Below are 14,580 nucleotides of genomic sequence, written 5' to 3' on the forward strand. Positions count from 1 at the left end.
ACAAATATTATTCCATGGCATCTCTGCCTTCCAAAAAGTAGTTTTTCTGCTCGTGATTCTCAGTCTGAGAAAGCGTTGACATTCAAGACAAGAACCGTTTGTGATACTCAAAATGAGATTACCTAGCATCACACTGAGATTCAAAAAGGGAAAATCTCACTCAAAAAAATCTCAATCTCATGAGATTTTGCAACCTTGCTATCAATGGCTTAACCATCACGAGCTGAAAACTATTTGGAATTAAAATGGAACCAAAAGGTAATCGCGAGAAATCAGCGTCGTCGATTAATCCAGCGGAGATTGATTAAATTGATCCATCAGATCCAGATCAGATCTCTACAGCTTGACAACAACTGTGGACTACCGACATCTACGGCCTGACTCTGTTTACGACCTGGCCAATTTTTTTCTATTAGTTGATCACCCTGGAGGAAAATCCTTTTTACGGATTGCATTCCAAGGCACGGTGAGCCCCCCAGTATGCTACTCTGAATTCATGGGTACAATTGGTCGACTCAAGATACTTTGTACCCCAACACCATAGGTGGACCCTTTATGGCCATAATCTCCTTTCAGGTCTGCAACCCGCTATACCCGTGATGAGAGAACAAGTCCGCGCTTCTGCGCTCATTGGATTACTCGGTTTCAAATCAAAACTCCAGCATATATACCCTGCCTCTTGTCAAGATTCAAGACTAAGGACCTCTCCTATGACGACTTGAGGTCCGGCCTTTACTCGTAACATGAGGTTCGCTTGGATCCCACAACTATCATGCGCTCCGTCTCTATTCGAGTCCACTGCTAGAGAACTGTGACCTCTCCTCTAAGACCTTGGATCCGCTTGGTTTGATTCAAGGCCCTCTCATATTTGCAAATCGGTGTGCCGATCGAGGGTAGCTTATCCTGGACACGTGCCAGTCATAGCACACGTCCGGGGCTTTAGGAAATTACCAAACAATTCCAATAATGAAACGCTACGGAAAGAATCTGAATGTTATATTTTGCAACACTCATCATTTAGAACTTTCGTTTCGGATACAGTTTACAGTAACAAAATCATCAGCAAAGCAATGACATATTGTGCAACAAATGGATAGTTATCTGAAAATTAAATTAAATATTTGATGAATAACCTGAAGTCTAGCTAACTAACTTCTATCGATATTGAGAAATCTTTCTCAATTATTTCAACTTTTTGCAGCTAGAGTCAGACCAGTTTGTCGGATAAAATACTTTGTTTTGGGTCTTTGGTTTTCTTATTGAATTTTTGAGGCATTGAAAAAGTTTCAAATGTTTTGCAATGCAACGTACTATCTTAAATTTAAAAATATCATATTGATAAGAATTCGTACGCAGTAGAGGGTTATGATCTTCAATTTTTCCTGGGATCCCGGGAATTCCCGGGATAATGATTGTCAGATTTCCCGATTCCCGGGAACGCTAAAATGGCCGGGAAATGAACACTTGATATTGAAAAAACCATAATAAATTTGGAGAACTGCCAACAGACTAGAGGTCCAATTTCCCCGAAACGAATATTTTGCGAACAGTTTTGAAAGAACTACTCAATTCAAGAGGTGGAAATCTGTCGTGCTCAGATTTTCCAATCGTTGAAACGTCAAGCCTTAAAATTTTCGGGCGGTTAAGTTGTCAGGCCAAGGTTCGCCTTTTTGCCATGGTGGTTGCTCAGGTTATGGGAGGTTGTCAGCCAAAGTAGAACGTCAAGCCATGATAGATCGTCATCACATGACAAGTCGTCAGTTCAGATAAGTCGTCAGGCCATGGTAGGTCGCCTGGTCATCGAGTTGTCAGGCAATGGTAAATTTTCAGGCCATCGTTGGTCGTCAGAATGAAGTAGGTCATCGGGGCACGATGGGTAGTCAGGCCATAAAAGATCTTTAGGTCATAACAATTAATCATCCCATGGTTGATAATTGGATCAAAGTGTGCCAGCAAGCTGAGTAAGATCAACAGGCCACAGTAGTTTTTCAGGTCATGGTAGATCGTTGAGATTATCGGCTCTGGAAAGTTGACAGGATATGGTAGGTTACCAGATCTTAGTAGGCTGTAGATCAGTAGGTTGTCGTAAGACCATGATAGATCATAAAACCTAGGTAGGTCGTAAAACAGACCATTTAAACAAGGATCAACACCAACAATTATCTGATGCAGCCTCAGATAGAAAGTTTTACGTTTGGACATACGCGGGATCAAGACGAACAAGTCGTTCAAAAATTAATAAAATAAAATAAACAATGAATAAAATCATAAAGATGAACTGTCTCTCCAGTGAGAGATGTGTTGGCTGCTATAGACTTAGACTATATGTTCGAGATATATAGTTTTCTTAAATTTATCGATCTTCGCATTTAACTACCTCTGTTCTCTTTTCGTCTCTTTACCTACTCATAGTTCTAAGAATTTGATTGTAAAATCAAAAACTTTATTTTGGCTACGTTAAACTAAAGGTCCGAGCCGTTCCAAATATACGAGATTTTAAAAAAAACTGTCTTTCCCACTTCTAAAATGTTTATGGGCTGTATAAAGGACCCATATGGACCTGTGGAACCATCACAATAATGGTTTTTAGACATCTAGATCATCAGGCGTCTGTGTCGTTAGGTTTTCAAGGCATCAAGCCGTTGGAAATCAGGCCTGTAGGTCTTCTGGATTCTCAGACTGCTAGTCAAGTTAGATCGATGGCTACTAGTCAAGTTGGATCGAGGCCCGTAGGTCGTCAGGACGCCAGGCCGTCACAGCTTTAGACCCTTTTGCCGTCAGACCGGAAGCTCTCTGACAGTCTCGTAGATCTAACGTAGGCGTATGTCGTCAGGTAATCTGGATTGTCAAGCCATTTGATTCGTCAGGTCTCAAAGTCTTCAGTCCTCTTAGTCGTCAGGTCATCAAGCAGTATGGATTGGACAAATACCTCGACATCGATGTGAATCTCGTCGAGTATGCATGAAAAAGCACTATGACTACTCTTACGTGAATAATTTTTAGCACCTTCGCAACCTTGTTGCAGAGCCGGGTGTGGGTTTTTCCCACTGAAACCGTCTTAGGATTCATGTCAGATTCGACCCTTGTATTCCGAGTAGCCTTTTCTTGCGGAAGAACCTGTGATCTGAGACTAGAAATTTTCTGCTATGGATATCGCAGGGAAACCGAGGATTGCCGTGGAATCCTTCGACAATGGAGCAGCTGAACGACCTTCACCTGGCTGACGATATTGTTTTGCTCGCCCAAAGACAACCGGATATGCAGAGCAAACTCGACGACCTTACCGAAACCCAGCTAACATGAAATCGTAATGAAAATGATAATCCAAATCGAATATTAAGACATTTTCAATAACCATCGTAAGGGGCCGTTCAGATACCACGTGGACAGAAAAATGAGATTTTTGACCCCCTCCTCCCCCTCCGTGGACAAGCGTGGACATTTGGCAAACCCCTACCCCCCTCCCCGGATGTCCACGTGGATAGATTTGGAAAAGTTTTTAATTTAAATACCAATAATTTGACAGTTAGAAAACACCACTTTTTGCCTTTTGTTATAGAAATGGCTTAATTTGTGAAACCGAATAAGAATTTCCTGATATAAAAAAAAAAATTAAAAAATTTTATTTCTTAATCATCATATCTATCACTTGCTCTCAAGTAGCTACTTATTGTTTACACTTAAACTGGAAAGGTATGCCATTTTAAGATTTTGATTTAAATATCTTAATTTTTATTCACCTTTAGAAAATATTTTGAAAATAAGTATGTCCACGTGGACATGACCCAAACCCCTACCCCCCTCTCCGTGGACAAGCGTGGACATTTCCATACCCCCCTCCCCCCCCCCCCTAAGTTGTCCACGTGGTATGTGAACGGCCCTTAAACAAGTTGGTATTGCGTGATTTTCTATCATTTATTTACAACAAACTTTGCCCAAAAATAGTTGAGTCGGATAGCAGTTTGGTCAATTCGTATATATGTCTTCAAAAAGTTGGGAATATGCTTATTCAACATTTACGATTTGAGTGATGTGATTTACGACAAATGGGCGGTCCATCGATTGAAACTCTATCCGATCTCTCCTTTTCTTCCTTTGACCAGTTCGTAAAAAGAAAATCTCACCTATAGAGCTACAGCGTGGAGGATATCCACTGTTTAGCTGGCATCGTATTACAATCTTTTAAACTGGTATGATTGTTTGAATAATTTTGTTGTTCCCATGATATACCTTCTTAAATGTTTGCTGGGAAGCTCCAAGGCAGCAGGTCTCAAAGTCAATATCCGAAAGACCAAGTCAATGTAAATCAACACAGGAACGTCTTCCTATTTCGTGGTGGCTGGGCAACAAGTTGAGAAAGTGGAGTGCTTCCAGTATTTTGTAAGCCAGATAACACCTGATGGTGGTACCAAGAAAGACATCGAAACCCTGATCAGAAAGGCCTGATTTGCGTTTGCGATTCTCCGAAATATCTAGCGCTCACGCCAGATCTCTCTTCGAATGAAAACCCGAATAGTCAAATCCGTATCGTTGTACGGGTGCGAAACTTGGTGCACAATGCGGTAACGATGCGAAAACTAAACGTTTTTGTGGATCGCTGCCAGCGGAGTACCATCAGCGCTTGGTGGCCTGGCAACTGAATCTCAAATGAAGAACTACATCGCCGAGATTCGAGAACGTAACTGGAGATGGATTCGGCAAACACTGTGAAAAGATGAGAACAAGATTTGCAGAGAGAAGCTTGAATGGAATCCAGAAGGACATCGATGAAGAGGTAGACCCAGAAACTCGTGGCGGCGAAGCCTAGCAGCCGAAATCCGAACTATCGACGAGAATCTTTACTGGGACCAATTGAAGACGCTGGCTATCGCCAAAAGTGGAGGTCTTCTACTACGGCCCTATGCACCGGAGAATCGACGCGGAACCATTAAGTAAGTCAGTAAGATCTCGTAGGGAAGTAGGCGGGATCTACCCTCGAAGTAGAATGGCTTTAAATATCAGGCAAGCCATTCAAGTCAGTGAGGATGATGTCTTCTTTGTGGAGCATAAGATTCGCAGCGTTAATCCCATGAAGAGTGCTGTAAAAGGCTCCTGTTCAGGCAGACGATGGGCACATGGGGCACAAAATTCCAGACATTCAGCTAGCTAGAGGTTGTACCCAGAGTCAGTAAAGAAGCTGTAAAGCTTCGAGTTGGTAAGCAGAGACGTTTTAAATTACTCGTTTGACAGCAGGTCGTCAGGCTGTAGTTTACAAGGGAGGTCTTAAGGCCGCATAAATCTCACCAGACCGCAAGAAGATCGTAAGGCCGTTTATAGAACGTGAACATTTAGATCGTGTAAATACTGCCTGATCGTTTATATGTAGGTTTAAATGCAGTATGTATGTAGTTATTCTTCTTCCCCATGAATCAAACATGATACAAAATATGATTGAAATAAGCAATTAGGAGTCAGACTTATTCACAATAGTTTATCAAAAAAATTGATCAAACTCTCATCAAAATATGCTTTATCGATTTGAAAAACCTCCCGGATTATTTTTTTTTTTTTTTTTCGATAGAAGCAATTCAAAAACTTCACACCATCAATGTTACCAGAGTCAAGTCATTCAAACAAACGCTGCATGGCAGCAAAAATTGAATCGATATGACTGAGGTGAGTATAGGTAAGTAGGTAACGGCCTGCGGCACCGAGAAGCAACAGCTTGTTATTTCCGGGAAATTGTTCTCCCGCCGCCATATCTAGATAGATACCATCAATGGCGACAGCCTCTCGGTAGACTTTTTTTTACTGTTATTATTTTTATTTTCAATGGAAAGCAACAAAACGAATAATCGTTATTTTGATTCTTCGCGATGCCGCGGGGCGGCGGCGATGGAAAGAAAGTCAGGTATAAGGAGTCGATCTTTGCTTGTTGATGTATTTTCCGATTGATTGGAAGTGTGGGAGTTCTTCTTTGTATTTATAGATGCGGGAGATTGTCTACGAAAGCGGGATTTGTGTGTTGTTTTCGTTCTGGTGGGATTTGATTAATCTGACAAAGCAACATTTCTGATTGGGATAGTGTTGTTTTTGGTTTGGAAAAAATGTTGACGATCAAATCATACTCATATAAACCCATCTTTGTCTCAGATATGTGATTGACTTTATAAAAAGAAAAAAATATATCCCAATCAGAATCTTTCGAGAGCATGTCTCTGAAATGTTATAATAACCTAGCTCACATCTATAATTAAGAGACGCCCTTACACATAATTAAGTGATTTTCCCATGAATTTCTTATAGTTATCGTGATTTCTGTGATACAGCTCCTTTTCCTCGCAACGAAAGCTGATGATGTCTTACACCCAAAATAATTTGCACGTAGGGGCTACGTGAAAAACTACATAATTTTTATCCACTTGATTTTCACGTAGATGCTACGAAATCAATATGTAAACGCGCGCCTATAAGAATTTGTGCTTCATGGAACGCACCTACATTTTACGTGAATTTTTTGTAAGTTCAACGCGGTATGTTTATGAAAGCCACGGGGAATGTTTTTATTATCGGAATGAAAATAAGGGTGGTTTGTTTACTTCTTATTTTTCATGATGAGTAAAAAAACGAAATTTTGTTATGAATAATCTTTATTTTTACATTCTTTGCACAATATATCACTAACACTACACTGCTTAAGCACTAAACACACTTTTATTTTGGGACATCCTGAAAAAAATGAAAAGTATGCATTAATTGAAAAAGTATTATTTGAATAAAAAATATTTTACCTTGTCCGTTGTTCCGTGAATGGTGTTCCGTCGATCAACTTATTCGGAAAGTCCCACCAAAGAACGAGAGAACACTATCAGTTGCAACGAGCACTGCATCCAGAGTCATTGCGATCAGAAAAATGAAAATAACAAAAATTAGCTGATTACAATTAAGGAGATTATTATCACTTACCAAAACGACAATTCCAAATCAAATGAATATCCGATTAAATCCTCCTTGCTAACATGTTTAGCTGATAACAACAGACACAACGCCTTCAAAAATTCACAACAGCTAAAAAAGTAAGCTGACGGACCACAATTTAATTTTCTAATATGAATTCACCACGGAACGGATTTGAATTTATCCACTTAGACTTTACGTGAAATTCATGAGTCAGTTATGTGGAAGTAAAGTAGTTGCTACCGGGGCGTCCTTGCTACGCTGGGGTTACTACAAAATTCACGTAGAATCGATATGATGCATCAAAATCTTAGTTTACGGGAAAAATACCGTAGAAATAATTTCTAAATTATTTTGGGTGTAAAGATGGCATCATTTTTGCGTTGCGTTCAGCTGCCTAAATGCCCATCACCATCACAACATTATTACTATAATCGCCTTATGTCCGTTCCGGGCTTCAACCCAAGCATGGAAAAACATTTTGTTTTCCTCTCTATTTTCTGCCACCCATAGACCACCTAGAGATCTGACCGGGCTTTGTTTTTCTTGGTTCTTGGTTTTCTCACCATTATAGGAAGCCATCGAGGATTCACTGCAGACGATTCATGACATCGCCACCGAAAACTTGGGCACACTTTGCCTGACCAAACAGTTCCGGCCCCTGCGGATCACCCTGAACCCGGAACGATATGCCGGGGCCCGGCAGAAAGCGGACCTCGCAGCGGTCGTCCTCCAGGATATGGGAATCGCTCGACATGGTGGTAAGTTTTTGATTTGCTAATTGATTTGGCTCCGATTTCAGCCGAAAAGTTTTTTAATTTATCAGAACATATTCAAGACCTCCGAATCCTGGGCTAATGAAATTTAATGCAGGGAAAATTTTCCGATCTTTGATTTCCGCTAAACCTCTTAACACGTTCGCACTTCCTGTAGCGATGGCGTCCGGTTCGTTAGGCTCCGGTGAAATCCAACAGATTCTTCCGTACCAAATTTCGCCCGAAATGAAATTTTACCACACCCAACTGCAGAGCTTGAGAAATGGGACATAAAATGAGATTCGTAATTGAATTTCAGTCATCAGGCAGACTTCAACCAGCGTAGCTTTCCATGAAGCTTCCTCTCATCATTGGCACCACCAACTGTCAGTCAACTCGACTGTGTCGGGGCTTTCCCCCGCTCTCTTTTACCTCTGTATAAACCTACTCAAAATCCCTCGAATACTTGAGATGAGATAGTAGGACTCAAAGCCTTAGAAATGTTGAAAATGTGTGCTGCCTAACGTTTGCGTTCTCGTTCGCTCGTTCGCTTTCCGAAAGAAGTTAAACTCATTATGCAAATGGACGTCAAACGGCGCGCCGGTTCGCGAAAAGAATTAATTTATGATTTTAGAGTTTCGGGTTCAATGAGTACCAATCTTCTTCCTAGCTACTCTGCCAATGCTCGGTAAGAATAAAGTCGTACGTTTTTGATTCGCTATGATATCGGTTCAGGCGAAATGAACTCCCTTCTTCAACCCTGTGATATGTTTCAAGTGTTCTTTATTTAAGGCTTGATTCATGGTTTCTAGTTTCCAACCATGGAAAAGTCTCAGGAAGAAAAAGTTATGAAATATTCTTAAACACTTCCTTTCTGTCAATATGGGTCAGAGACATCCTCAAAAAGGTATATACTCAACATTAAATTGCTTTTGTATAAAGTATGTCCACGACGAAATTACCACACACAAAATTGATTTCCAAAATTCGATTTTTCATCCGATTGCCATAAAATTTTCAGAGATTGAAAAATAACAATGAAACTTCATTTTACCATTTTACTCTTATTTTATTTACAGTCCATACGCAAATGATGCACCTTGGCGTTAACCCCGGCCATAATATTCTGCACAACCTGTGAATCAACCGTTTTTTGCATGTAAACCCATATTTTTTTCAGTTTCTCGACTGTCTTCACTACCTTAGGTCGCTTAAAAAGGTGCTGCTTCATATTCGCTTAGTACTTCTCGATGGGGCGGAGCTCCGGAGTGTTGGGAGGGTTGAACATTTTCGGCACGAAATTGACCTTATTGTCCGCATACCACTTCAGCACGTCCTTGGAGAAGTGACATGAGGCCAAATCTGACCAGAAGATTGTTGGGACGTTGTGGGCCTTCAGGAGAGGAAGCGGCCGCTTCTTAAGGCACTCTTTCATGAACACCCGTTCCTCGTGTCCTAGGTCACGAAAGGTTCACTCCGCTTCTCGCACGTGCAGATGGCTTGCCAAACCAGGAATTTATTTGCAAATTTGGACATCTTCTGAGTGCGGACATGCTCCGGAACGCTGAACTTATCCTTGGCCGTGAAAATCAGGTTGCCGGGGATCTGTTTGAAGTCGGCCTTCACATATGTTTCGTCTTCCATGATGCAGCATTCAACTTTCGTCAGCATGTTGAGGTACAACTTCCTGGCATGGGACTTGTTCTGCTTCTCGTCGTGATTAGGGGCCTTTTGTACCTTGAACGTTCGAAGCCCAGCCTTAGTTTTGGCATTCTAGACAAAACTCAGACTTAGGTGCAGCTTCTTAGCCACATTCCGAACGGAAACTTTCGGTTTCAGTTGAAGGCCCTAACTACGCGATATTGATTTTTGGTATTGTACGGAATACTTTTTCCTTCACTTCTGGGCCTCCGATCGATGGTCAATCATTCCTCGAACCGCTTAATTACTCGTGACCCCGTGGAATTCACGCTTCCCAACGTTTTAGCGATGGAACGATCCGAGAGATCCTTGTTCTCATGATGAATGCGCAAGATTTTATCACGCACGAGCCATTCTTTCAACTCCATTTCCGCGAGTTTTGATCACAGGACTTTAAAACTTGCAGGATGTAAACAATGCACTTTGAACTAAATCCAACCAAATTTTCATTTAATTCTACCCAACGGTTAAAAAGTTAGAGCAATTTTAAAGTGTGGCAATTTCATCGTAGACATCCCTCATATACGGAACTCGCCTTTCGAGTGGATGGCCACGAGTTCAAGCCCAAGAGTAAACATTCTGCACAGTTGTTCCGGATAGATTTCCAATGCCTATCGGCAACTGAACCGTTGATTGAAAGTCACGTATGATCGCTTATTTAAACCGCTTACTGTTAGTCGCACATCGAAATATGGAATACTCAAAACAAATTATAATAACTCTCTATGTCAATCGGTGTAGCAAATATATACATAGGTATGCCAAAATAGTGTACGAATTGTGATAAACGCGACGCCTAACCACTTACAACACGCGGCCATATTTTCTAAGATTGGAATACAGAATGACCATTTCGAGATAGGCATCAACGATCAGTCTTCACGCATATTGTGCGTTTAGATAAAAATTATATAAACGTCGTTGGTGAACTGGCATCATGGCTGACTTCCGACCAAAACATATTGAGTCGTTTTATTTAAGCGTGCGCCAAGAAATTTTCTGTTTTCAAATTCACATAAAATCAACGTTGCCACAAATTCATTTGAATCGTTTGTGTATCTCATTCTTGCCCGTAAGAGTATATTTCACGCGAACACAAACGATTGCTGGCGAAAACAGCAACAGTAACACAAAACACATTTCCACCCCGGCAGAGAGTGGTGGTTTGTACAAAATATTTCGATCCCGACCGATTTTACTCAAACCTTTTGGGCGCTCATACAAGCAGTGCAATACACGATGCAAATCGTGTTCATAGCGACAAAATATCATCGAATTTCATCGCAATTGTACCAATGTTGTGTAGTCTGTGGCCTGCTTAATGTATGTAGAGATACTCTGGTGAATACAAATTTATGTGTGGCAACGTTGCATATAATACACTGTTATTTTTTTAAACACAACTGTCAAAAGTTCGGAAGTTAGTTCGGGATCGGAAGTCCGGACTTCCGAAGTAAAATTTAGTGCTGGCGCTATAATACATCACAATACCAATCATCAAGCAATCCCCTTGCACGGAGAGAAATTTCCTTTCAGTTTACTAGTTTTCTGTTGGCGAGCTTTTAAAAATTTGGAAGTCATAGCAGACAAAACTAAATCTTAAAATTGACGAATCTAACTTTTTAAATACTCTTCCATTATTCATATTTTTTTCATAGCCTAGGCTTCTTATGTTCTTATTTGTATATAAGTTAATTTGATTTTAATTTGTGTAGTGATACGTTTGTAAACCGCTTGCGAGCTACAATGCTAAGTTGATTTTTTTTTGTATACCGTTAGATCTTAGTATTTTAGATCTTAGATCTGTTGTATCGTTTATGCAATCTCCATATGGGTTTTTCCATATTGCCTGTCCCATCAAATCCATTTAGACGATGCGTGAAATGAATAACATTAAAAAAAATCATCTCTTGTTTCTTCGTTATCATCTTCTACCCTTCTCATCTTTTCATATTCGCATTTTATCTCCATCTCATGTGACTTTCTTCTCAACTTCTCGCCATCAAAAATTGTTGATCTTATGATCTCCAATCACCTAAGCCTGTCATCTCAGCTTTTCATCTTCAAATCATCACATTTTCATCTTCTCCGTAGCCGATCTCTTAGGTATGTTCTCATTTGCCATTTTTTGTCACCTGATATCCTTCCCGTATTCTTATATTCTGAATTCATCTTCCTTCCCTAATTTCTTCAGCATCCAATTTCCCTTTTGTTTTATTTTCTACTCAACTTCTTCCTCGTATCATTTTCCTAATTTCCATTTTTTAACCATCTCATCTTACTATTTTCTTTCACCTCATATTTTTAGTACCTCATCCTCTAATATTTTTCTGTTTTCAACTACACGGCATATTATATTCTTTCCATAGTTCATACTCATCGTTGTTGTATCATCTACTACATCATGGTATGTATATGTACAGGAATACATACAGTAATACAGTAGGTTGTATCATGTGCTGTCGCTGTCACTCTCCATGGTGAAAATATTTTTTTACTGTAGTGTGTGTTCGCCCTGTCGAGTTGATTTACAGATTCTCTGCGGAGGTTCAGTTAAAAATATTTGCGGTGCGTTTGAGAAAATTTCTACAAAATCTTAAACTGAGCTCGTCGGTGATTTTCGTTAGAGAAATGGAACGCCTGAATATAATCCACGCTTTTTTTTTTGAAATTATGCCAAAAAATATTTCAAAAGTCGCCGTCTTACCAACACCGTACCATCGTCTGTATCGTTCCGAGACCGCACGTCGGAAAGCTACAAAGAGTCCGCTAATTTGTATGCCGAGTTGTCTAGCAGCGTGTATAGTTTTCAATCTCCAAACTATGCTGATAGCTACTTTGATACTCTATCAAGTTATGACATTAGACTGCCACAGCCTCATTTAACAGCCCAGGAGATTTTCAATGTTTTAAGTAACCTAGACCCGTTGAAAGGACCCGGTCCGGATGGAATTCCACTGTCGTGGGCATCAAAACTCGCTGCTTCTCTTGCCACACCGCTCAGTATGATATTCAACCGATCGATATCTGAATGTGTTTTTACAAGCCTTTGGCTGCAGTATCTCCAATTCATAAGTCTGGAAACGCTCACCGTATTAAAAACTACCGACCAATACCAATTCTCTGCTGTTTTTTTAATGTTCTTGAAGTTTTGATATATGAAAGGTTCTATTCTGCAGCTACCCCGATTATTACCGAATTCCAGCACGGTTTCGTTAAGAAATAAAAACCTGACATGCTATGTCGATGAATAACACACCGCAACTGATAAAAAACTGCAAGGGGATTCAGTATACATCGACTTCGCCAAAGCCTTCGACACAGTACCCCACAGCATTGCGGTGATGAAACTAGAGCGCTATGATTTTCCTACATGGGCAACCAGATGATTGCACTCGTACCTGATGAATCGTGAAAGGCTTCATAAACATCCGTGGAACACATTCCTCGGTGTTCGATATGCCGTCTGGAGTCCCACAAGGAAGTCATTTAGGACCGTCAATCTTTGTGCTTTTTGTAAATGACTTGGCAACCCGTTTTAAGTCATTCAAAGCTTCTGTATGCTAATGACCTGAAATTCTTGTGTGAAACAAATGGAATGAAAGCGAATGCCGAAAAGTGTAAATGTACAAGCTTTTTCAGAACCAGAGCTTTAGTTGCCTTCGGATACTCGTTCTGCGAAACTACATTAGACAGAACAACCGTGATAAAAGATCTTGGAGTAGCTTTCGATCAAAAGCTCTCTTTCGCTCAGCATATTGCAACAATAACAGCAAAGGCTTTTGCTTTGTTCGGATTCCTTCGCCGAAATACTTCGATTTTTAAAGAACCTTATGCTCTAAAAACTGTGTTCTGCTCCCTCGTACGCAGTGTTTTAGAATACTCCGCACCAGTTTGGACACCATATCATTCCGTTCACATTGAAAGAATTCAGATGGTCCAGAAAATATTTCTCCGTTTCGCATTGCGTCATCTGCCTTGGCGAGATCCCGTTCGATTGCCACCGTACTCCTATAGATGTTGTCTATTATCATTGTGATGCTAACCAAACGGAGAACTTATCTACAACGAATGTTCGTCTATGATATTATTACGAATGCTATCGATTGCCCGCAACTGCTTCACTCTTTGAACCTACACGATCCAGCTCGACAACAACGTTACTTGACTCTTTTTCGGCTACCAAGAAGCAGAACAGTATTCGGCCGCCAATCGATGAGTTAGAAGACCTTGCAACGGTGTCCGTAGAGGTTGGCATCTGGATGAAGGGACTTTAACTTCAGATAGCTCATGATAAAACCGAAGTTCTGTTCGTGACCAACAAACGAGTTGTGCCGCACAGGACACATGACATCTTCGAAACAGCAGCTGAAATACCTGCCATAATCCAAAGAGTAGCAAGAGACGTCTCCATGCGAGCGTAGCACTGTCGAAACTATGATACGGAGCAGCGTCCTGGAGCTCAGCCATATAGGTAGAGCGCAACAGATCCAAATTACGGAGCACACATCGGCTGATAGCCATGAGAGTTTTCTGTGCATACAGGACCATATCAGCAGATGCAACGAAGCAAGAGCTGTTAGAGGACTGCGTAAAGCTCAAAACGTCAATGCTCAAGTGGCAGGATCATTATTTATTTTTATTTACATAGTATTCCGTCTTACGACATAACTTGACGAACATAATTCCTAAAATTCACTCGGTCCATGGCAACCGTTCTCCAATTTCTCGGGCACCCCACGTTCGCCAGATCACGCTCCACTTGGTCTAACCACCTCGCTCGTTGCGCCCCCGCTCGTCTTGTTCCTACCGGATTCGTAGCGAACACCTGTTTTGCAGGACAGTCATCCGGCATTCTCGCAACATGTCCCGCCCAGCGTATCCGGCCAGCTTTCACCACCTTCTGGATACTGGGTTCGCCGTAGAGTCGCGCGAGCTCGTGGTTCATCCTTCGCCTCCACATTCCGTTCTCCTGTACGCCGCCAAAGATGGTTCTTAACACTCGTCGCTCGAATACTCCGAGTGTACGCTGGTCCTCCTCGAGCAATATCCATGTCTCGTGCCCGTAGAGAACAACCGGTCTAATAAGCGTCGTATACAGGTTACACTTTGTGCGAGGGCTAAGTCTTCTCGACCGCAGTTGCTTGTGGAGTCCATAGTAGGCACGACTTCCGCTGATAATTCGCCT

The 14,580-nt window shown here is 41.1% G+C and overlaps 1 protein-coding gene across 8 annotated transcripts in view; it reads left to right on the top strand.

Annotated features, from left to right (window-relative positions):
• Window positions 1-14,580, top strand: part of LOC129742602 (probable G-protein coupled receptor CG31760) — a 240,525-nt gene that overhangs the window by 165,036 nt on the left and 60,909 nt on the right. For all 8 annotated transcript variants that reach the window (XM_055734523.1, XM_055734525.1, XM_055734522.1 and 5 more), the window contains one exon: window positions 7,511-7,697. In XM_055734523.1, coding sequence (XP_055590498.1) covers window positions 7,511-7,697 — 187 coding nt within the window. The remainder of the gene's footprint in view (window positions 1-7,510; window positions 7,698-14,580) is intronic.

Source organism: Uranotaenia lowii, chromosome 2 (assembly GCF_029784155.1).
Source record: "Uranotaenia lowii strain MFRU-FL chromosome 2, ASM2978415v1, whole genome shotgun sequence".
NCBI classification, from domain to species: domain Eukaryota; kingdom Metazoa; phylum Arthropoda; class Insecta; order Diptera; family Culicidae; genus Uranotaenia; species Uranotaenia lowii.